At 60.2% G+C, this 24,623-nt stretch overlaps 1 protein-coding gene across 1 annotated transcript; it reads left to right on the top strand.

The window, feature by feature from the left end:
* Positions 1-430: 430 nt before the first annotated feature.
* LOC119110021 (uncharacterized) lies at positions 431-24,309 on the top strand. The gene is made up of 9 exons (XM_037233768.1): positions 431-538; positions 11,906-11,972; positions 17,658-17,926; positions 20,089-20,296; positions 20,950-21,206; positions 23,043-23,196; positions 23,502-23,650; positions 23,756-23,937; positions 24,306-24,309. Exons 2-9 carry the CDS (start codon positions 11,957-11,959, stop codon positions 24,307-24,309), a joined length of 1,239 nt encoding a protein of 412 aa, XP_037089663.1. The 5' UTR covers positions 431-538; positions 11,906-11,956.
* Positions 24,310-24,623: the final 314 nt, after the last annotated feature.

The following is a 24,623-nucleotide window of genomic DNA, read 5'->3' as shown; positions in this document are numbered from 1 at the left end:
GGGACACGTCAGCTGACAGTACCCTCAGCTGGCGCAGGAAAGCTCCTCAGCTGGGACAAAGGCCGGTTAGCTGGGACACAGATGGACCATGAGTGATGGTGGGCGGCTGAAGCTTCCGTAGCGAGTGCCCTCCGGCCGGGGCGGACGCCGGGGCGGGCTCGGAAGGCGCCGGTGCCACTCAGCTGCGCTCCTGACGTCACAGCGGCGCCGAACAGGTGTGCGTGGAGCGTGCGCCACCTCCGTCCTGGAAAAGCCAGAGGCGTGCTCAGCCAGGGGGCGCCTTCGGCCTCCTAGCTGGCCCTCAGTCGTTCCTCAAGCCGGCAGCGTGACGCCGCACTGGCTCGACCGCCTCCCCTGGCGGCACGCCTGGCGCCGCCTCTGGCCGCGGGGCGCCGCTCACCGCAGTCGGTGGGCCAGTGCCGCGGCGGCCGAGTGCGAGGAGGGGCCGGCGCGGCGGACCCGCGCCGGCACCGCGCGCACCACGCCGCCCTCCTCCGCGACCCACACGACGAACGGCTGTACCCCTGCGGGCTGTCAGGTGAGGTCAACGGCACCGATCCCGCCGCACGCACCGAGTTCGTTTGATCGCGTGCGCACTGGGGTGTAACATTGGTTGATACTGTGGTCAATTTCTGATGTGGTGGCGTTTCAGACGGGTAAAGCACAAAAATAGTCCACTCTGCCAGAAAAGTGACTGGGGTTCGGAACGAACCTACCCTAGTGGTGTCACGCTTGTGGTCACGTAGCTAAATTTGGTCGCGTGGTTAGGGAACGTATCATTTAAAAGACATCGTGCTTTCTTAAACATATTAAAGAAGCGTGGCTTGTTCTCTACGGCAACGCGTTAGCAACGCGCCCGTTTTCCGGATCTGCCTGGATGGAGGATGAGGTCTGGAGGAGGATTCGGCTTCGCGAAGCCGTTGGAACATGCGTATTCATTCCAATGGAGGAATATAACCGATTTGACAAATTTAGTTAATGTGGTATGACAGGCGGCACCACTCCCATTGTCGTGCTGTGTATCCCCCCCCCCCCCCCCCTGCATCTATCAGTTATTACACAAAAATACTCAGCCGTCTTGGTGGATCACATCCATAGGTAATTTCAGTCTTCCCAAGTTAGGGAAGGGCGATAGCTGTTCATTGTTGTTTCTTTCCAGTTCACGCCCACAACGCCAAAGCTAAATCTTCAGAAAGTTGATGTCTTAACCTCCTGGCCCCTTAGTTATCTTGCCCCTGGTCGCACTCGCTCACTCACGCGCATTAGAACCTCACGAGTCTCCCTGTCGTGACGTAGTATGTGCGCTGCAGCCGGCGTGCGTGCTGATCGCCAGGGAAGGTAAACTCGGTGGGCAGGTCACAGGTCACCGTCCGGGGCAGGTGACCTCGGCGGGCAGGTTACAGGCCACCAGTCCGGGGCAGGTGAGCTCGGTAGACGGATCACAGGTCACCTCCGGGGCAGGCGAGCTCGATGGACGGGTCACAGGTCACTATCCTCCGATGACCCGGTCCGCTGTCCCGGTCCTGTCTTGCGGAAGGCGGCTGCCGGGCCCTGCTCGCCCAGTTCGCTCTTGAGTCGCAGCTGCTCTCCCGCTCCGACCCAAGGGCACGTGCCGACTTGGCCGGGTCGCGACCTGTTCACAAAGTGACAGGTCAGGCAGCGAGCGGCTGCTGGGCCGTTGTCAAAAGGCTTGGAGCAGAGTAACCGCGACTGGCGCCGCCGATCCACAGCCAGCTGTCAACAGCCAGCGCATTTTGGCACTGGATTCGTTAATCTGCCCCGAAGTTGTCCATATTGGTGAGTTTCGGACCTGGCGTGGCAGTGAACTGGACCCCAGTGCTGCCGCTGTGTGACCTAGAGGCGGCGTCGGCCATCGTGATTCTGCATGCGCCTTCAGCGGGGGTCATTGGATACGAGGCGAATGGCTATTGTTGTTTTTATAGACTAACACAACCGCCGCCGTCATTAGCACATCCATTCAGATGGAATTAGGGCGGCGGACTAGGCGCACGTGCATGACCCACGTACTGAAGTGCCCACCGCTGAATAAGGCCCTGTTTGCCAGGCCACCAGAATGCATAGGCTCCTCGGGAGCCTCACCAATCAGTGTCCAGACCATGGGAGGCATGACATGTTACTTCTGGCATGCGTCTTCACGCCACGCCAATTCACACCAAGTCTTTTCGCGCCATGTCACTTCACGTCGTGACGCTCTACGTCATGTGGCTGCATGTCGGCCGGCCGGGCCCTGCGCAGGTCGCTCCACCCCAGGTCAGGGCCCGGTCCTCGGCCGTGTCACGCCCTGCTCAGGTCGCACCGCCCCAGGTCAGGGTCCGGTCCTTGGCCGTGTCACCCCCTGCCCAGGTCGCACCGCCCCAGGTCAGGGCCCGGTCCCCGGCCGTGTCACCCCCTGCCCAGGTCGGACCGCCCCAGGTCAGGGCCCGGTCCCCGGCCGTGTCACGCCCTGCTCAGGTCGCACCGCCCCAGGTCAGGGTCCGGTCCTCGGCCGTGTCACCCCCTGCCCAGGTCGCACCGCCCCAGGTCAAGGTCCGGTCCTCGGCCGTGTCACCCCCTGCCCAGGTCGGACCGCCCCAGGTCAGGGTCCGGTCCCCGGCCGCGTCGCCGCCCGGGCGGGGCCAGGTATTGGTCTGCTCGCCTCGGCGCCGGCAGCTCTCCGACCGGCCTGCTGCCGTCGTCCCCGGGTCACGTCTCATGGCTCCGGCCAGAGAAAGCCGGCCCACAGCGCGCCCAGGAATGCGTCGCGTCCGCCAGTTGTGAGGGGCCGCTGCAGACTCGTCCCGCGCGGGTCCGACCGTGTCGGAAGCCAGGTCGTGTCACGTGACCCGGCTACTGTGGGTGAAAGATGTGAGAAGCAGGCGCCCAAGCCGCCTCACACTTTTGCCTTTTTTGAAATGAGGAAATCATTTCACTGTGCTATGAATCCCAGTTAGAGGTCAAGTGACACATGAAGGAACTCGATTTTTATCTGAATGGGTTCGTCTGCGACTTTTTCGAGAAGACCATGCGAGCTCATAAAGCGGCGCGTTTGTGTATTTCATCTCCGCAAAACAATATCTGCCCTTCACCACCATAACAGTGAGACCAATGCTCTTGGGGCTAAGTTTCTTGTCCAAAAACAGCCAGGCGATCCTTGAACTACCGAGAGTCGTTCTTTTGTCTTTGTGACGCAGTTCTCTGGATGTCCCCCACGCCCTCCATGGCAGTTCCAGTTTTGGCTGGGCGGGCGCTGCAGTCGGCGCCGCGGCGTCTCCCCCCCCCCCCCCCCCCTCCCGCCTCCAGTCAGGTGACGTCATCGGCCGGGAATGGAGCGGTCCTCGGCCATGTAAGGATGCAGTGGGAGGCGCCGCCGAGAGGCCGTCTGACGCTGCTGAGGCGGCCTTTGCAGCCGTTGGGCAGGCCCGTAATGGTGCCGAGACGGCCCCGGCGGCTGCTAGGGGGCTGGTGGTGGTGCTGAGATGGCCCCGGCGAATGCAGGGGGCTGGTGGTGGTGCCGAGGTGGCCCCAGCGAATCCTGTGGGCTGGTGATGGTGCTGAGGTGGCCCCGCAGACTGCTAGGGGGGATGGTGGTGGTGCTGAGGTGGCCCCGGCGAATCCTGGGGGGCTGGTGGTGATGCTGAAGTGACCCGGATCTACTGGGGGCTGGCGGTGGTGCTGAGGTGGCCCTGGGCTGCCGGCACTCACTGCTGCCGCTGGGGCTGCTGGCTGGCTGGAGCTGTCTGCATACAGATACGGGCCGCCCATCGCCGGATGGTGTCTTGGTGACCCGAATCCGAGATATTGGTGTGAGACAGCGGAGATCTGAGGCGCTGGCGCTGGCCAGCGGTCCGGGTGCTGGCCACGTACTGCTGCCCACCTCCGGAGCTTGGTACCGGTCTCGAGGGTCGAGGAACGGATCCGAACAGTGGACCGGCTAAGCACCAAGTCCGGAACTGGGAGCATAGGCCGGGGAACGGGGCCGGAACGGTGAGCACGGGCCGGGGAACGGGGCCGTAACGGTGAGCACGGACCGGGGAACGGAGCTCGTGACGGAGAGCACAGCCTGAAGAACGAGTCCAAGCTGGGATACCGGCCAAAAAGTGAGTTCATACCGTCCGGCCAGTTGGAAGAGTGCTTGGGACGGGCAGTTTAGGTTGAGGAACGGAGCACGGAGCGGTCAGTGCAGAGCGAGGAATGTGACTCAGACCGGAGCACCACCATAGGGTCATTTCCCGTCGCTCGGGCGTCGACCCATCCGCTCCCTCCCGGCTGCATTTGACGCAGAGCAAACAGAGGCGCGGGCCTCTAGAGACTACTCTTCCTTTTTCTCTACCCGCCTCTTCTCTCCCCCTCCCCTCTCTCTCTCTCTCTCTCTCTCCTCTTCTCTCTCTCCTCTCTCTCTACTCTCTCTCTCTCTCCTCTCTCTTCTCTCTTCTCTCTCTCTCTCTCTCTCTCTCTCTCTCTCTCTCTCTCTCTCTCTCTCTCTCTCCTTCTCTCTCTCTCTCTCTCTCTCTCTCTCTCTCTCTCTCTCTCTCTCTCTCTCTCTCTCTCTCTCTCTCTCTCTCTCTCTCTCTCTCTCTCTCTCTCTCTCTCTCTCTCTCTCTCTCTCTCTCTCTCTCTCTCTCTCTCTCTCTCTCTCTCTCTCTCTCTCTCTCTCTCTCTCTCTCTCTCTCTCTCTCTCTCTCTCTCTCTCTCTCTCTCTCTCTCTCTCTCCTTCTCTTTGTCGCTCTCTCTCGCTCTCTCGCCCTCTCTCGGCGACTACCAAACGTCAATATTGAAACGGCTCGGACGTGGAGGACCTAAGCGTCCAAGGTGAGACCAGCGCCGGGGGAAGACGGGAGGACGGAACCTGGCCCGGCGCAGGACCGAATGCGGCCCCGTCCGACGGAGGACGGAACAGGTGCGACCATGCTCGGCAGTGGACAGGACAGGTGCGGCCAGTCGCGACAGTGAGCGGAGGATGTGGGACCAGTCCCGGCAATACACTGCAGGGACGGAACAAGCCCGATCTGTTGGTCACGTGGAAATGCGTGGTGCGTGCGTGAGCGATGGAGGCAGAGGGAGAGGAGGACGGACAGAGCATGCGGGCGATACATCTGTTATGAAATGTTTGTGCCAAGTAGTCGAGGCTCCCGGAAGACAAAGTCACGGCGTCGCCCCGGGGGTGGTTGACTCAACTACGCTCTTCATTGAACGGATCAGTATGCCCTTCAACGGAATGGAAACGGCCTGTAGGATAGATATTTGGCGGACTGGCTCGAAGGCCCAACAACCGCCGTTGTCAGGTGGCATATCCGGGATTTGTAGAAAGGATCACGTAAGGAATTGGCGGGGATATGTTGCATAGCTCGCCACGCTGGAGGAGGCGAAACTTTTTTTAATTAATAGGCAGAAAAGTTGGGCTTCGGGCGAGAAATGCTGAGATTTGGGCGAGAAAAGTTGGAATTGTGCCCGACCCTTCTACGCAATGTCCATAGACCCAACGCCCAAGTTCAGAAACTGCTAGACGGGGAAATGGTGCTCGACCGGGAGCCGCCGGCGCCGCCGGCCGGAGCTGCTGTTCGCCGGTCTCCTGCGCCGCTCTGGGAGCGCGGCCCCGCTCCCAGCGCAGCGGCGGCGAACGCGGCGCGGCGCGCGCCGGCTCCCACGGCACTGCTTGGCGCGTGGCGCTCGTCGCTGGCCGCCCATCAAAGGGCCATCAGCGATCGGCCAGGCCCATTACGCTCCGGGCTGCGGCTTCAGCCGAGTGGTGGGTGCTGGTGTCCATCAGAGGACCGCACCCGGCGCCGGCGACGCTCGACACGGACCGCCGTGGTGCTGCTGGACACGGCTGGAACCGGTTCGCGGGGCAGGTCGGACAGCGCTGTCTGCTGTTTACTGAGAAGTTTAAGGCGTTGCAATGGCGGCCGCTGTCTGGGATGACAGCGCGGTTGCGACTGGTGGACTTGTGAAATTGGAAACGTGGTTTCTTGTGGCGGGCGGGGATGGCAGGTCAAGGTTCGCCGAACCATCCCGACCATGCGAATGGCCGACACATTTTGAATTACCGACTTGATTATGAAGGCTTTGGTGCATACCGGGCCAGCTTTTCGGAGAACCTACGCAATAATTCCGCGAGGAACACGCAGTCATGGCACGCTAGATATGGTCCATTTGCGTCTATCTGAGCCATGTGAGACCCTTTGTGCCCAAGCGCTTGTCCAATAAAGTCTGTTTGAGATAAGACAATAGTAATAGCATTATTCCTCGGAAAAAAACCATGAGAGTGGAGATGTAGTTGGGTTCAAGTTTGTTTGAGCTCCATCCCATTTAAGGCATACAAAAGAAACGCGGACCGAGAGCATCGAGCTTCCTTTTTGCTCTCCCCATTTCGAAAGCAGCGTGAATAGCACCTAACTGCGCGTTATTCTCACCGCTCTATGAAATCGGAGCCGCAGCTCCGATGCCATGCTCTGGAGGAGGCCGTCGGTCGTTCCATATCCGCTCACCGCGTCTTGGCACAGCTCTCGTGCCTCAGACCGCGGCGATAAGGATCAGTGTTGAGGGCGGCCCCGCGTCCGTGCAGCCCTTCGTGACGGCTCGGCGGTGAGTCGGGCGCTGTCGGCCGGCGGCGCCTGGCTGGAGCGTTGCAGGACCGGTATGCCGTGGGGCCAATGCCATCTGTCCATTACCTCGCCCGCGGCGCGGCCCGAAGGCCTCACAACCTGTTCTGTGGCGTGACAAGGCGTGCCGGGCATCTCCAGCCCATCGCCCGGGTGAACATCCCTACCACGTGCATCTGTGTGCGTCATGGTGACGGGCGGGATCCGTCAGCCGCTAATTTCGACCCGTTAGCAGCTATATTCAACTGGGTGTCTTATTATAAAGCCTCTTTATTCGGCCGTTACATTCAACCTCCGTAAGTGGGGATGGTCTCCTTGCGTTGTGCGTCCGGTCTCCCTGAGCGTCGGCCGTGAGCACCGATCCGTAAATTCGCTCCGTCCCAGTGAGCGCACCAGGTCAGCCTCCGTTCATCGCGGGCTGGTGTAGCGGGCCTCAGGTGTCGGCACTGTCCACCATCCGACCCATCCGAATACCAGCTCTCCCTCTTCTGGTATTGCGGCTTGCCCGCCCGCGGATTAGCTGTTGGCGTTAGCCGCTCTGCTCGGCTTTATGAGCGCGAGCGGCAGCACGAAGTATCGCCCGACTGTGCAGCTGGTCTGCCACATCGTGCGCTGCGCACGCGACCGGCGTGGAAGCCCTCTGGTCGGAAGCCTGGTCGGCCCGAAAGCGCGCCAGCCCGGCCCAAGAGCGTGCCAGCTCGACCCAAGAGCGCGCCAGCTCGGCCCAAGAGCGCGCCAGCCCGGCCCAAGAGCGCGCCAGCCTGACCCAAGAGCGCGCCAGCCCGGCCCAAGAGTGCGCCAGCTCGGCTCAAAAGCGCGCCAGCCCGGCCCAAGAGCGTGCCAGCTCGGCCTAAAAGCGCGCCAGCTCGACCCAAGAGTGCGCCAGCTCGGCTCAAAAGCGCGCCAGCCCGGTCCAAGAGCGCGCCAGGTCGAGCCAAGAGCGCGCCAGCTCGGCACGGTCGACATCTGTCAGCCGGGAGCGAGAGAGAGAGAGAGAGAGGGAGAGAGAGAGGGAGAGAGAGAGAGAGAGAGAGAGAGAGAGAGAGAGAGAGAGAGCCTTAGGCGCGGCAGCGAGTCTGATTAATTCCTGGCCGGTCTCCGGGAGCTGGCCGCGTCGCGTGTGGTTCCTGCTGGCGCGGCGTCGGACGCCAGACCACCCACTTGACCTCTGCGACCGCGGGGGTCCGCGGGCCCACCCCGAGGACGGCCACATGGCACGAACCATGGCGGCGTTTGGCTTTTGGCCAAAAAGGGGATGTTTTTGAAGGGAGCAGTATTACCTGGTTTTTTTTCTAAACTTGACGGTATGCCTACGAAGGCGTGTCCGATTCGGAGGCCTTCGGTTTTCCCGGGATAGGAACACCCGTCGCCAACAAAATTTGCCGACGTTGGCGTGGTCTACTTGCGGCCAAAGAATCTCTTCGTAAATTTGCAACCCATTTATCATATCAGCAGATTCCGTTTTACATTTTTGCCCTCCAGACTCCAGCGCATAATGCAGTCGTAACATTCATATCACAAGCAGACTCTGTTCTCTCGACTCCCCACTCCCCACTCCCGGCCACCGACTCCCGACTCCCGACTCTGCACTCCTGACCGCGACGACGACTTGAACGGCAGCTGGGACAAACGGTAAATTTCCGGCTATACCATCTGTTGTTCATCTTCCGCCGTTATCAGAACTCTGGATCGATGTAGCCGAGTCACCTGCGTTCTTCACACGCATTGAAGACTGGCTTTGTTTGAGCTCCCACTTGAACATTGGACCCACAGTCTTCCGCCAGTTGCCGGGACGCAGTTGGATATTTTGTAGGAGGCTTAGTGCGATAGATGGATTTGGATGAACCTCATGCTGAAATTATGTGCAACAAACGTTATCTCCGTCGCAGGATAAAAGTATGCGAAGATGGTATCTTAACTGCAACCAACTTTTTTCGGCCGTGGCCGTTGAGCTCACAGAATTGTAATGGGGCTGACAGCTACCAGTGCCTTGCTACCGTTCCTACAGCGAAGACCTTGTCGTCCAATCTTCGCCTATTCCAAATCTGGCGTCTACACATATAAAAATGAGCCCACCTCATAGCAAGTGGTTCCACTGTTCACGGACCACCATTCGGGTGTCAGTCTCCTTTCTAGGTGGAAGGGAAGGGTGGAAGGGTGGCCTCCACAGTTGGAGTGTCACCAGTAATCGGAGCCGGGGAGCGCTCATAACGGGGCAAGAGGTGTCAGCTCTCGCGACCTCGGTGCCTATCGTTCGAATGGATGTGGACTGGCGGTGTTTGGACAGAAGATAAGCCCATTCCAAATTTAGGGCTTTGTCTCGACAGTTCCGCTCAGGCGTTGCTAACGGGACACGGGTACATTTGTGCTCGTAGGCTCCCCCGCAATGAAAGGGACACTGCAAAGTGGCCCGAAGTTTTGTCGCTGAATGATAGAAAGAAACCTGAAAAGAAAAGAAAACTTGGGCTGCTCACACTGGTCTGGCATCCATTGCATGTGCCTGACACATATCCCACAGGCCTTCTGTTGCACACCGTGGCATGTCAGCTTGTCAGTCAGCCAGTAAACCACCCAGTCAGCTAACAACAGTTGCTGGGGAAAGTATAAGAAAATAGCGAATGTGTCATAAACCACACAAGTATTATGCCATGTTTAAGCGTGACTTCCCACTCCCCAAAAAAGACACGTCCTGCAGCTTGTATGGACGTCCAGCCTTATGGGCAAAACATTAGTCGTCTTACATTTAACAGACCATGTGAGTCATGTCATGGATATAAGGACATATATGGCATTCTCGCGGGGAGTTATGGATGCACTCAAAATTAAGCAATCACTCCGCATCCATGGACTTGACAAAGCATATTTTTCGCTTCAACTACGAACACAAAAGCGACCATCCCATCAAGCACCATAACCGCCATTACCGATGTGTTAAGTGTCGCCCCACCACGTCCGGTTACTTCGTTACTTTGTTACTTCTTAGCGGTACTCCGTCGGCCTTTCCGTCCATGAGTAGAAAGGAGACCGCAGTGCTGCTTCTCACTTGAGCGCGCGGCTCGTGCGCTGCGGTCGTAGGTGCCAGACAGTTGTACCCTCTTTCTCCATGCTTCCCGCATTTGTTCGTACTGTCCGTGCCGTCCGTGCTGTCCGTGCTGTCCGTGCTGTCCGTTCTGTGCGTGCCGTTCTGCGGTCCGCGTCCGTGCCGTCCGTGCCGTCCGTGTCGTCCAAGGGAGGGGGAGTGTCCGGTGGCGGTGGCGGCGGCAGACCACGGCACCATTGTTCGCGTCCAGCCGAGCACGGCGCTGCTGGGACGGGCCGACCGGGCCCGCTCGAGTGAAGCCTGATCGTGACTGGCCCCCTCCGTCGCGGCTGTGAGGCGGAGGTGCCCAGACAGGCCGCCGGCCCCTCCGGCGCGGCTGTGAGGCGGAGGTGCCTAGACAGGCCGCCGGTCCCGTCCGTCGCGGCTGTGAGGCGGAGGTGCCCAGACAGGCCACCGGCCCCTCCGGCGCGGTTGTGAGGCGGCGGTGCCCAGACAGGCCGCCGGGCTCCTCCTTCGCGGCTGTAAGGCGGTGCCCAGACGGGCCGTCGGACCCGTCGGTCGCGGCTGTGAGACGGAAGTGCCTGGACAGGCCCACCTGTTACGGCCCAGACCGGCACTGCGGCGGCGGTGCCAGGCCAGTGGGTAGCGCGCTGCTTCTGCGGCCGTCGGTCACTGGCGTAGCGCCGGGCGATGGGGGAGGGTTTCGTTCAGCGGGTGGCTCGCCAGGGCGCCGTGTCGCCGCCTTGCTGGGGTGTATCCTGACTGGGTCTCGCGCCCGCTGTCGGTAGTCCATCTGAGATGGAGGCGCGGGTTCCGTGGACGATGAAGTCATTGCGGCCGGCGCATTCCCCGAGACGTGATAGACGCAGCACGTGGTCTCGTACACCGCTAATCGGATGCAGCTTTACACAAACAACATTCTCGAGCGAGCAGTCATCGCTTGCGGAGAGAGTTGGTCGCTATTGCATGACAGATGCCGGTGTTTTTGTCTTTTCGTAACCTTCGCGATGCCTTTGGATGACCCGGAACGTCTGTGGTGCAGCTGGTGCCTTCTCCCCCAAGCCATTGCCCGAGTTAACCTTTAAAACGGTTAATGGCGCGTTGAAAGCAGATATACTGGGTAACAATGTTGCCGTTCCGAAAATATCAGTCTCTAGAAAGCAGATGCACGGGGTGGCAATGCTGCCGTTCCGAAAATACCAGTCTCTGGAAAGCAGATGTACAGGGCGACAATGTGCCGTACCGAAAATAGCAGTCTCTAGAAAGTTCGCCTCTCCAAACGGGGATTGGAACGTGAATTAAGCAGACAGAAAATTTACTGCCGGGAACTGGTGATGTATTCGCTTAGAGAAACAAGTCCACAAACTTACGCAAGCCCATTTGTTTTCAGTCCCACTAGAAGAACCTGAACCAATTACTGACTGGACAGGCCACGTCATAAAACTAATTAACCCTCCATCCCGGGATCAACTGAGAATCAAACAGCATGACCACCCGTCCCGGCAGATACCTCGCCCAATCTCTCATCGTGTTTGAGCCGCACTACGAGCGCAACTCCCTGCCAATCTCCTCCAGCGACGGCGGGGTTCCGACGGCGGCAGGGCCGGCTCCACCCACGCTGCGGCCGATAACGCAGTCGACTCCACCCGCGGCGGGGGCGGAGGGGTCGCTGCACTGACCGCTGTCAGCCGGCTGGACGGACACGGTGGCGGCCAGACCCAGCACGCTGGTGTGGATCCGAACGGGTGGCCGGTATTGGTGTCTGAGCAGTTCTCTACTCCACCTGGCTGGGTTGGATAGTCACAGAGAACATCAATGATCGGGCGTAAGACAGGCATGGGGAAGTATGCTTGGAGATTAAGTTCTTATGCATTCCGAAAGTGCAAGCCGCTCTTGAGAACCAATTTTTCGCACGCTGCGACAAGTTTCTGCCGATGCTAAACTTAAACGTGTTTCCGAGTAAAGGCGTGGGAATCATCCGTGCGTTTTAGGAGCCCAGTGCTTGACGAATGTTCAGCCTTCAGTGTCGTTTCACTCCAGAGCTACCTGCATCCCCCCGCGGTGGGGCCGAGGTCCCCGCAGGGACCCCACAGCGACGCTCAGGCCCGGCTGGCACGCCTCCGTCGGCCGACGCCCGGCTGTTTACCGGCCGGTGTGACGTCACCGGCGCGGGGGCGTGGGCGGGAGGGCCAGGTGCCGCTCGGCCGGCGTGCAGGGCGGCTACGCCCGCCAGCGACGTGCGTTGACCCGTGCCGCCCCTCCGCAGGTGCCGACGACACCGCAGGCCGCGCGCGGCGCCGCCCGCCCGCCGACGACGATGAACGGCAAACAAGGTGTGTTGACTCGGCCAATCTTATCCCGCGCGCGGCGCTCGCGCGTCCTCCATGTGTCAGAGACCGCACTTTGCGCGGGTGCAGTGCGCGCGCGAGGGCCGCGCACGCGGGCTGCGCGTGTGGAGCCGCGGCGAGGCGCGCGGGCAGAGTAAACTGCCGGCGAGCAGCCTGTTTGGAATGCAGCAGACATAGTGCACGCCCACGCTTCTCGTCGCGGCCGAGACCAAACTGCAACGCGAGAGTTGGCGCGCCGGCGGCGCGGCTTTAGAAAGCTGCAGTGCAAAATGGTTGCTTTGCTGGCTTCTTTTCGTGCAATGTGCGGGTGATTTGAATGGCGTGTCAAATGAAGAGAGTTGATTTCTGTACGGCACATTTGCATGAGCTGTGAACTCTGCCATATTGTGTTTGTTCTTGTAGGAGAAAAGGGCTTTATTTACCCGGGCGAAGACTACCACGGGTATGTTCTGCACAGGGCCACCAACGGCTTCACGTGCGTCGCTGTGTCAGCTGTTCCGTAGCAAGCAGGCTGTGAATTGTGAAACGGTGGAGGGAGTCCAGAATTGTTGACCAGGTCATGCTTATCTCGGCGGTGAACCCCTTTCACGCGCGTGTCCCACCCGTCAGGCGCTGGTTCCGATCCATCAAACACGATATTTTCCGGTACTGACGCCCTTTGTGACAAATGACGCTCAAAGTGGGGCTCCGATAGCGGTCATCGGGCTCATTTTTAAGCGGTGACACTAAGCTGTCAGAACGACAAACACCAGTGCCAGCCAACCCAACGCAGATCAAATTTACACCGCCCTGTTCGACGTTATCTAGCATTAGGTGAGGCGAGGGGCAACTGATGCCATTCGTTTCCGCTCCGTCGCCCCAAAACGTGGGTTTGTTTACAGTCTGTCTAGTTTTCTTCTGCTGAATGGTTTTACACCTCGGAGTGACGTATGATGTGATGCACCCACACAAGGTGCTCTGCGGCAAGAACACAAGCTGCCAATGAGTATGCGGCGATTAAAAGGCGACGAGAAATGTGACCAGCTCTAATGCGCTCGCGGTTTAAGTATCGCCGAATATTAGGATGACGCAACCTGCATTCGATTATGAAGCGGCTGCAGCCGGTTAAAGTCCTGAGCAGGCATTATCACGTGCATCCAATCTGAACCACTTCGGAGTCATCGGTCCTTCGGGTGGGCAGCTGACGAACTGTCAGTCAGTCTGCGGAACTGTTGAACGATCATCTGATATGGTCATGGGCTCTTTTTCGTCTGTGCATGTGCACGCGGACTTTCAAGTAGGAAATGCATCCCACGTCGCCGCACGGGCAAAACATTGAAACTTAATTTCTACTCCATGTCAACATTGTTGAACTGAAAAACAATTGAAAACGTCCGTATATAAGCATGATAGATGTCAAAACTAAATTGAAAACGCCCATATAGCGTCCAGGTGTGTTTAACGTCTAAGGAGCGCCGCAATGCTCTTCAGTCATGCCGCGCTTCACGTACATCTTTCAAGGGGGCAGCGGTATTCAGCGTTAGGCATTGCTGTCCATGTTTTGCATCATCGACGTCTCGGCGCACGTCGTGAACAAAGGTGATAGATAACACGTTTGGCAAATTACTGGTCTTCGCCGATCAGATTTGAAAACAGACCATGTTTACATTGTTGTGATTCCTGAAATAATGTAAAAGTAAAGATCAAAATATCGCTGATGTTACTGTAAGCCCTCGGAGCTCGTACGAGTGCAAACAAAACGTCAGTTAGGAATCACGAGCACTCCGTGTGACAGCGTCCGATTTACCTATGACTGCCTTTAGGAGATGAGCGGCTTCAGGAAACAACGGCAAGGGTCTCAAAACAAAAACTCTCTAACAGCTATTTGTTCGGCATATGCATGGGCGCACCTCATCAGAATGAATGTAGCTTTTTAAGCCCGCTTTTTCCGACCGCGCGCCGCTGGCTCATTACGACAGCTTTACGTCGCATTGGTATTGCCTGATAAGCGGATTATCCGCGCCGACTAGACGTGCTCGTCGGCAACACTGCCACCGTGCGTGTTACGCCACAGCCCGCCCTGTTGATGACTGCCGTAAAGCGACAGAAAGCGTGCCGGTGGCGCGGGTGCTCCGACTGATCACCGGAGTTCCGTGGATCCCAGCAACCCTCTTCAGGCTGCTGCCACTGCACCGACTTACACTCGTTTTCATAAAGGCAACGTAATGCTCGATGTTGCGTCCCCTTTTATGGCGCACCAGCGACGACATCAGGCATGTTAGCGCTTGGGGGCAACCGGGATTCGAACCCGGGCGCCCACGTGGGAGTGCAAGGCGTTAACCACTCGCTCATTACGCCGCGTTCGCGGTGGGCTCCGACGCCCCAGCGTGGCGAATGGTAGCCGCCTGATCCTCTCCTGTTTGGACCGGTTCGTTGGGCGTTCAGCTGGCTGTGATGGATGGCTGACTGACGAGGCGTCCCTGGGCGGTGTGCAGATGGGCCGTTCCCTCCGGCCAGGCCAGCCACCACTGGGCGGGAGGCGGGCCGCGGCTGAGCGGCCGCCGGCTTCCGAACGAGCGAGACGCGGCGCCTGCGAAGCCGATCGGGGAGGCTGCCCGGACCGACCCGGGGACAGACGCACGCGGCGGGTGCACTGTGGCGTCTTCGGCCAGTTCGCGTGCCGCGCGGTCCGCTGGTGCTGGGGCCGCGGTTTTGCCCGGTCGTTTTTCCTCGGGAAGGTCTGCCGTCGCCGCCTGCTATGCTGCACGTGACCGGACGGACGGTAATGAAGCGGCGCTGCGACGGCTGTGGAGCCGGGGGCTGTCGCTTGCGGGATGGAGAACTGGAGGCGTCTAGGTGTGAGGCCGTCCATGACAAGAGTCCAGGGCCCGGGGTGTCCATTCAAGACAGTGAGGCATAGTTTAGGAGGTCCGGCTTGGCCATTACGCCTCCCGGGGCAACGTGTGACTGGTCTCAAAGCGATGAGCGATCTGCGTATGCGACCTGTGAGAGAGCCAGCTTCAACTGAATCCTTTCCTTCCCCGTCGCAGCGCAATAGGCACATTGTCAAGCCGGGGGCCCACTGGTACCACCAAAGCCACAAGGTCTTTACGCTGCCAGTAGACGTCCGAACACACATCCGGCCGAAGACAAAAAGACGGGCACCTCGACCGCTGCAGGAAGCCAAAGACCGTTAGACGCCCTCCAAATGCAGCCGCACCGATACAATCGCCGTGAGATGGCATGGTGAGGGGGCAGGTTTTTACACCGCCGCTTGTCCAGCCGAATGAATGAGTGGACAAGTGGCCCGGTGGCAGCGCTGAATGGGCTGTAGAAATAGAGCGCTGAGATAATGGTGTTGAGGGAATGAAAACACTGCAGATGTTTCAAGAGCTGAATGTGACCCGCCTTTCTCGCTGTGTTCGGCTATCAAAGGAAGAGGATCATTACGTGACGAGACCAATTTCCGTGTGACAGAGTTCAGGTTTATCCGCAAGCTACTTGTGCCGCTCATTACGGTAAGCTTGAATAGGCGCCGGAAACATCTATCAAACACGTGAGACAAGCGCTTCTCCCCTGGCTTTTGTCATCCAAATCGGTTCCTTTCTCCACCGGACTGCTACGATGGCATCGGTCCGTTTTATGGCACCGTCCATTGACGCATCGCTGAAACGACAACAGGCGCAGAAGTCATGACAATTCACTGCGAGTCCCAATTAACTGCTGAGTGCCCTCACGCTACGATTGCTCCATTTCGTGGACCTATGACAATAATGCACGTGGGTGAAAGCGGAGAAGAGTCTTTCAGTTTTGCGCACGGAAGATGGGTTTTTCTCACTGGTCGGTTTCTTTAAGTAGGCACAGCAATAAGCTCTGCGGATTGATACGCATACACAGAAGTGCATGTTTCAGTGTTATCCTGTATCCTGTGCTATAATGTATTTGCTATATGCGATAGTGCATAGCTCTGCCTGTTTCCCGGCATGCATATCGGGCAACTAAAGCTTTTTTTATAGCGTTGGCGTGCTGTAGATAACGACTTTTCCCGTAGGGTTATTATTCTGCGCGGCTCGAATACAGTTCGCCGTCACTCAGGGAATGCTGTTCTTGCGCCGCTGTTCATGACCGCACCACTCCCGTCAGGCCCATTAACTGCCGCGCTGCAGCGTCAGCGGCACGCCCAGGAATGCACTCTGGGGGGAGCGCCCGTGCCACTGACACCGAACACCTCAAACTCGCGTCAAGCCGACCCCGTGACGCGAATCCATCTTCGGCCATTCTACGTCATGTCCCTGCCCCCCCCCCCCCCCCACACTCTTTCGAGCTTCTGGGTGTGCCCATGTGCAGCTACATCCCGCTCAGAGCTGTAAGTGGAGTCCGTGTCAAATACCGACCGAGGCGCTGACGTGGCTGTATGGCTTTACTTGACGCAGTCCCGTGGCTGATTATGGACTGGAATGCTTGGTCGGTAATCAGTGACAACGGCATTGGCGCCTGGCCGGTTGCTCCCAGCAGATGACAGGCGCAGGTGTAGCCGGACATGTGACGTTAGATAATATCAGAGTCTGCTGACAGCTCGCCGCCTCTCATCTGGCTGGCCTACGGGGTGACGTCATCATGACGACACAGGGAGGCAGGTGTCGTAGGCAGGTGCTTGGTGAGGCGTCGCCCAAGGTACCGTTAGGGCGGCAGTCTCTAAGATTGCTTGATATGCAGCGGTTGCGAAACGAGCCGGCTCGTTGGCGTTTTTGGGAGTGACACCCGACAAGTTCTGTTCAAATTCAGGTTATTAACGGCGTGACTGTCCCATTGGCCAGAAGTTCGCTCAGTCTCACGATGATTTCTCCAGGAGTGACTCCCTCACTCTCACACTTCAACAATCAGAAAGCTGCGTTCCGGGGTGGCGGGTAGAGCGAGAGCTCAGACCGGGCCGGCCACGGGGGTCGGCTGGAGCGGCCAGGCTACCCGCAGAGAGCGGCGCGAAACGACGACGAATTGGTCCCGGCCAGCCCCGATTGGGACGTCACCTGGCGGCGTCGGCGGTCGGCACGAGGTGCCCCTCCCCCTCCCCTCCCGGCGAGTCTGCGCGCCCCGGGGTCAACCGCCCGCCACCGAACCAGCCGCAGCCGACCCCGCTCAGCGGCGCCAAAGCCGCGTCATAGCCCCCTCGAACGGCAGCGTGGCTGGCCGGGCGCCGACGCCGCCGGGGTCGGCTCCGCGGCGCCTGAGAAGTGCCGCCGCCTGCCCGCGGGCCGGCCAAACTGGTCTGCCCGAGCGGCGCCGACCGCCGCTGGTGCGTCATTCGAGGGGCCCGGGCGAGCGGGCTCCCCGGCAGACCGGCCGCCGCGGTCGCGGTCATGTGGTTTGGTGTCCGCCGCCGCGGCCACGACGACATCAGGCCCTTTGACCTGACCTTTCGCCGCGAGCTTCTGTCGGCCGTTGCCCAATTTATGACCGCGATGGGTGGTCACGGCCCGGTAATTTACACCGTCGTGGTCGTGGTTACGCAACACTTGGCGTGCTTTCCCGCATTCCATTCACCGCCTGTCGTCGTGGTTGTTTGACGATACAGGTGGTAGTTTGCTCCGGCTTGTCCAGCCCCGGCGCGCCTGCCGTGACCGTTAAGTCCACGGTCCCTTACCTCCCCACAGTCTGCCCCTGCTGACCGCGCTGGTTCTCCGCTCCCGACAGGCGACGGGACGATGGCGCTGCGCCGCAACAGCCGCAGCTTCAACTCGCTACCCCGCCACCTGCCCAGCACCTACTCGGTGCCCTACGGCTTCAAGATCGACCTGGACTTCGTCCGCTTCTGCGACAACTACTATGACAACAAGGAGAGCCAGCGGCCAGTTAACCGGCTCCGGCGCACCAAGCGCAGCCACAAGAAGTCCTACGACTCGCTGCTCGGGCTGCGCCGAGAAAAGGCGGACAAGCAGAAGTCAGTCAGTCCGCCAGTGCAGGTGAGAACGGAGAGGTTAGGCGGAGAGTGTGGCTACTTCAACCCAGTTCAGTTCAGGGAGACCTTTATAGAAAAAGGTTTTGTCAAATCTGAGTCGTGGCCGCATGAATTCATGCGGCAATGAAAGTTTGAATGATCACGAGTCGGGTGGGAATGTAGTGATGGTCAGCATCCGCCTCACGCGTGAAATATCCATGGTCGTGCATAACAGGTGTTTAGCTTAAGCTTTCTGTTCAAATCTCTCCGAACAACCAAAGCCCGTCACGCAGTACTTACTGGGGCTTCGTCGTATGCAGCACGACTTTGACGGGTTGAGGTAGCGACCGACGGAGTCAGAAGGTGACCCGTGAAACGGCGAACCCTCCCAGCGTATCTCTTCCGGAGTTTGCACAATGCACATGCCTGTGAAACAAGAGCCGCCACCCTCCGCCGTGGTCGGTTGCGTGAGCGGCCCGGGGTCCTGGCCTCATTAGTCGGCCGCAGCGTCACGATGCTGCCGCGCCGTTGGTGGAACTCTCGGCAGGGCGCCATCTGCCGCGCCGCCGGCCCGCCGCGCCGGACGGCCGAGCTCGCCCTGGTCATCGAGCGAGACCCGCCCCCAGCCGCTGGCCGACCTCCGCCTCCGCCTCCCCGCTTGACCCGACCGCGGCCGGGCTGCCGCGCCCTGTCCTCCTGACTTCCGATTCCGGCGGAGGACTCCCGGTGGAGCGTTCGGCCCGGCGTGGTGGCGCCCGCTCCGCCGTCCGTTCCCACGGCGGCGGCGGGCTGCCGGAGGTTCGAATGAATCGGGCGCGCCCGGCAGGCCCGGCACGCCGCCCGCCGCCGGGTCGGCCCCCGCCGACCGCTCGTTTGTCTGCGCGCGCCGCGGCCCCGACCCGGCCCGGGTCTGGAGCGGCCGGCGTCCCGCCCGCCCGCGTCTCAGAGCGGCCGTCCGAGGAGAAAGGCGATCGATGCTCGTCGATAAGGCTGTTTGAATGCGTCGCCAGGGTCAGCCCGCAGATGTCTGATGATAAACAGCTGGGCGAAGGGCGTGTCGCATGGGGGCTACCCCGCGAACGATTTCCGGCAGCGGCTTTGATGTGAATACGGAAAGGGAGGAAACACGGCGTGGGCACAGGCGCAGACGCCCACGAGCTCGTGAACGACGCCACATAAGCACCTGAATGTATTGAGCGGGCACCGCGTCATGGTGAAAACCATTAGCCATGTTAAACTGGTGCATTTGTATGCAGCCTACCGCAAGACCTTGTACAAATGCGGCGTGCAATTATACCCCCTCCCCAAATCTCACTATAGCAGGTAATCTGTGAATACCGGCTTAGCCACCACCACAGCAATTTATTCTCGCCTGATTCGGACGGAACGACCGATCCCCACGCGCCCACGACCCACGCCCGACCCGACCCACCCCGCCGACCCGTGACCCAGCGCGGCCCGCGCCGTCGGCGAGCCGTGGCGCCCGCCCGGCCTCACGTCCGCCGGCGGGCGCCGGTCGCCCCGCCGGTGAAAGTGTCGGTGGGTCCGCGCTGGCCGGCGGCCGGGGCGGCGCGGACGCCGGGACGTGGACGTGGACGTGGCCCACCGCCGCGCCCCGCGCCGACCTTGCCGCGGCCGGCCGGCACGCGCGCGTCCGCCGCGCCGTGCAGCGCAGCCGGCACGCCGCGGACGGGCCGCGACGGCCGGCGCGACACGGCGCCCGCTTGCGCCACGAGGCGCCGGACGCCGGCGCGCGCCACCGGCCTTGGCGGGAACAAGGCTGATAGGCTGAAATGGAAAGTGTAGCCCTTTGACACAGCACTTTGAGGCGGTGTTTCTTGCGGCGAGGAAAACACGCGCGTTGAGCCGGGTGAATGACGCGGTGATGGCTATTGACGCTTGTTTTCTGTCTGGATGCCCCGGTGCTGATGGCTAGCCTGTGAGTGTGTGGTGAGAGGCGTTCGCTTCGGGGGCGCCTCTCACTGCAAGCAACACTGCCTGGATGTACGATCGCCTTTACGACCACGGACGATAAGACAATCTCGTCAAAGATAACACTAAGTCTCGTATCATTCACGCTGTGGGATAATGCTTCATCGGCCCGTCAACGTGCAAAGCGGCAGAATGCGAGACTGGGCTTTATCTTCTTCTTCAGCACCTGACCCCGCCTCGCGCCGTTTCCTCCAGGCGCCGGCGCCCGTGTTCCCATCCGTGCGGAGCGCGCCGGACCGTCAGCTGGCCAGCGATCTCGAGAGCTCCCTGGGTCAGGTGATGTCCGACTTCGAGGAGACGCTGGAGCGGTCGCGCGCTGCCACTCACACCAGCCCGGCGTACCTGAGCGACGGTGCTGGGTACCGGCCGCCGGCCAGGCGCTACCACTCGCTGCCCCGGCCAGGTGGGTGCGGGAGTCGGGGGGGGGGGGGGGCAGAGGAGGGGAGGCGGAAGCTGTGTGGGGTGGTGCAGATGTGCGGGGGAAGGGCGGCCAGATGGGAGCGCACCGAACGATGCGATGCGATAAAGTGTGTGTGGGGAGAAAAGAACAATGAAAAGAAGATAATGACGCTGACATGTTAATTGATTAACGTTACGTTCGTAAAAGAAAAGATAAGCTTAAAGATGGAAAGTTGTTAGCATAAATGAGCTCTCACATCTTCACATCACATCTTCCAGGCAGCAGGTTGTATATTAGCATGCTGATCGTCTCCATATCCGGTATATATGTCGTCTTTTCCGTGCCTACTCAATTCTGCATGTCTTCTCTTCTCCGTTTATCATCTTCTGTGTGTTCTTACCTTTCGCATTGTTGCGTGCAGCTCTCCGTTCTTACACCTGCGGTCGTGCGTATCCGATGTCTTCAGTGCATCCTTATTTTCCTTGAGCACTGCCCATTCCCTGCGTTCTTCCCGTGCCCCCTGACCCTGGTGACCCTATGACCCTGGTGTGTGTTCCGCGACCCTAGTGTTCTTCCCGTCGGGCATCGTCTCCCTGTCCTCTGGCCCGCGTGTCCCACACTTCCCTGTCCCGGCTAACCTCGCGCCGTCCCGACAGGCTCGTTGCGCTCCTGGCGGGACGCGGAGCGGGACCTGCCGCGAGCCTCGTCCAACTCGTCGCTCTCGGACTCGTCCGAGCCGGCCGGGCCCACCGCGCGCTCGGCCGACATCGCGCGCGAGATGGCGGAGACCATCAGCTCGCTGCAGCGCCTCAGCCAGATGGAGGACGGCCCAGAGCCGCGGCCGGCGCGCCGCGGTGCCTCCGGGGACGGGCGCGCCGCCGCCGGCGGCCCCGAGGAGACCGCCGAACGCCTCGCGAGCAGCGCCAGCCGGCGGACGGAGACGAGAGACGCTTCGCCTCACGCCAGACGGCCGGCTGAGACGGGAGAGCGGCTGCCAGATGTGACGACTGCGGTGAGGCTGCAGCGGAACCCGCGACAGGCGTGCTCAATAAGCCACCCCGTCGCAGAGAAATTGAAATGAAAGGTGGATTAGTTATCCTCTTTAGTCTGCTAGCTGACCGTCATCTCCCGTGACGGTAATGCCAGCAGGGAGCGGAGCTTTTCTCCATCGGTGGTGTTTGTCAGATTTCTAATCGGATGTAGCCGTCAAGTCTCGATGTAAACATATGGGAACGTGCTGTAAACAAAACCTGTTCTTTCTGGGTCGCGTGCACGGCCAGAAAACAAGCGTTAGGACGGCATCGCGCGCGTGGAAACAGAAATGGGCCGATGTGGGCATAGGGTAGGAGCGGGCGACCTGCAAAGGTGTCGTGGCACCCCATTCTCCGTGAATCTTGAGCATTAACTCTTGATGACTAACGCGCGTGTAAAGAACTGACTTCAAAATGGGTTATGGCACCTTTTTCTAAGCCGTTCTTTCAGCTGTGGGTCTGGGGCCAAGTATGTTCGCTAGTACCTGGTTAGATGTAGATTGGCCAGCAGATGTCCCGTCGCTTACTGGCGTGTTTGTATTTTGCCTTCTTCGGTAGCCGGTCGGCCCCCGGCACAACTCATAATTATGGATGAGGCCATCAAACTTCATTATGATTTGGGGCCTACCCTGTGGGTAAGGATTCGTACACTACTGAGTAGACGCGCGTTTCTTCTGAAAAAATGCAAGGTGTGTAGCGTCCCATTCAGCTGCGGAAGGGTGCTTTTGCTCCGCTTGCTTTGATAAGGTAGTGCGTCACATTCGGGGTGAAACCCATTTTGATTTGTTGTGGAGGTCAAACCATTTTCCTGCTTAGGCCCCTTACCGTGCCGCACTAAAAATAAAAGTAAGTTAACTAAAACAATGTATTTGGATACAAACGCCCTTCCTTTGCACCTTTCCTTCCGAAGGCTACGTGTGGCTTGTGGAGAGAAAAAACGAGCCGGCTAATTTTATATGGACATGCTCGTAAAAGTTTGCTTCCTGAGATATCTAAGTCCAACACGTCACGTGCAAAGTGTAAATCTGGCCGGTGTCGGCCAATGCGTGTCTCGACAGTTGTCTAGGGTGGCTATATTGCAGCATGTTTACCAGCCGCGTGGAGATAATATTGCATTTGCCCTATAATTCGTAAACATTGGTCTAAATTCAGAACAAGCGATGTCGGGCCGTGCGATTGGCCCGTCTTTAAACAAGCCACAGGTTGTAATGTGACTACCGTCCACTACCTGGCTTACTTGGCGATGGCTCTTGGGGTGGCATGTGTTGTTATCACTATGGTTGCTTTGCTTTTATCTCGTCGATTGCGCTTCCAGCATCCAGAATGGACGAGCGCGCAGACTTCACATCGAATGAGAGAACTGGAAGAACAGGTCAAGGCCATTCCGATGCTGAAGGTGAGCTGGACGCCGAGCAGAGGCTGTGGATTAGCCTCGGGGCACGTCTTATTCAGACTAACGCCCGCTGTGCCCCCCCCCCCCGCCCCGTGCGATGCACATAATTGTGGTTGGGTTCCATCATATTTAACCGGTTTGTGGTACTCCATTGTATATGGAGTAGGACCTGTCTGAACGTAAACTACACTGGTATGAAATGGATATTCCGCGCAACAAGAATGTTGCCTGTCAGCGCACTATCAGCGCACGTGCTCAATTTCACACAACGTAAAGCTGGAAGGTCGGACGCCGCCGCAGGTACACACGTGTCGATCGGTTTCAGCACAAGCTGTCGGTGCTGCGAGAGGAGAAGCGCGCGATGGAGCAGGTGGTGCGCAGCCGACCCCGGCGCGACCCAACGCCCGAGCTGGCCTCGGAGGGGCCTGAGCGCGAGTCCAGGCTGACCCTGAGGTCCAGAAGTCTCTCGCCTGCCCCCGGTACGTCGCTGGTATCGCGGTCAGCTGCGGACCGAGTTGATGTGTTTCTCGTTTGTGCTGTTGGGGTCTTATGGTTTATGGTTGAGGCAGCGCAGTATCTCGTTTGGGCTGCTAGTGATCCGGCCACCGCTGTTTGTTACCGTGATAATCCCAAACGGACAGCACCGAATGCGTGTACTCAATTCTGGCCATATCTCGCACGTCCCAGTGGGTGCAAGTTGTGGTCGGATTGTTTCGTGCTTGTGCATACTTGTGTGACGACTTACGGGGTCGGCCTGTCAGAACCGGCATGTGTTTGTCGCCAGATGCCGTGTTGCGCGGCCGGCGGGTCCAGCAGGACGCGTCCACCAGCTGTCGCGTGTTGACACGAGACGTGGGCGTCTCTGGTGGCCCGCCCTCCCGCGGCGCCACGCCTCCCCAGGAGTCCAGCGCTGCCCGCGTCATCACGCGGGACGTAGGCGTGGGCGGCGGTCCGCCGTCAGCCGCCGCCCCCGCTCTTGCTTCTCCCCCTGAGCCGTCCCCGCCGCCGCCGTCGCCGCCGCCGCGACAGCTCCCGCAGCGTTCGGTGGGCGTGCTGACTGAGCTGAACGCCGGCCAGGCCGAGCCGGGCCGGCGCCGCATCTCGCTGGAGGCTATCCTGAGCGGTCGCGGGGGCAGCCGCTCGGTGGGTGTGGCCACGTCCCCGCCGCGGCTGGGCGTCGGCCGCACCCACGTGGAAGAGGTGCGCGCCGCGCCGCCGCCGCCCGACCGGCTGCAGAGTGAGGAGCGCCACCGGCGTGAGGAGGAGGAGGAGCGGCGGCGGCGGCGGGAGGAAGAGGAGAAGCGGCGGCGGCAGGAGGAAGAGGAGCGCCAGCGGCGGCGGGAGGAGGAGTGGCAGCGGCGGGAGGAGGACTGGCGACAGCGGGAGGAAGAGGAACGGCGGCGGCGGGAGGATGAGGAGCGGCGGCGGCAGGGAGGAGGAGCGGCAAAGGCGAGAGGAGGAGCGGCTGCGGCTGCGGCAGCGGGCCGGTGTGGACCGCGGCTCACAGACGCGCGCGCTGGCCCGCGCCACAGCCGCCACGGCCACGGAGCCGGCGGCAGCCACGCGCGACGCCGCCTCCGCCACCGAGATGACGCTAGACCAGTTGCGCCAGGCTGACCAGCTGCAGCAGCAGCTGGACGAACTGCGTGAGCTGCAGCGCGCCTCGCGCTCCTCCAGCGAGACCCACGACACCTTCACCCAGATCAAGGAGTACGAGCTGGGCGTCAACTACGTCCGCGGTGCATTCTCCTTCGCCAAGAGTGCCAGCTGCGGCGTGCAGACAGATCCAGCGCCGGCTGCCGGCAGCGACCGCGCGGCTCTCGGCGGGTATGCAGACCGAGCCGGCGCCGCCGGAGCCCCGCCGGCCGCCCACGCGCGCGTTCGCGGCGCAGGTCCGACCGGCCAT

The sequence above is a fragment of the Pollicipes pollicipes genome, unplaced genomic scaffold, assembly GCF_011947565.3.
Source record: "Pollicipes pollicipes isolate AB1234 unplaced genomic scaffold, Ppol_2.1 Scaffold_7231;HRSCAF=8579_pilon_pilon_pilon, whole genome shotgun sequence".
In the NCBI taxonomy this organism is placed as follows: domain Eukaryota; kingdom Metazoa; phylum Arthropoda; class Thecostraca; order Pollicipedomorpha; family Pollicipedidae; genus Pollicipes; species Pollicipes pollicipes.
The sequence above is the reverse complement of the archived record's forward strand: the minus strand, read 5'-3'. Positions and strand labels throughout refer to the sequence as shown.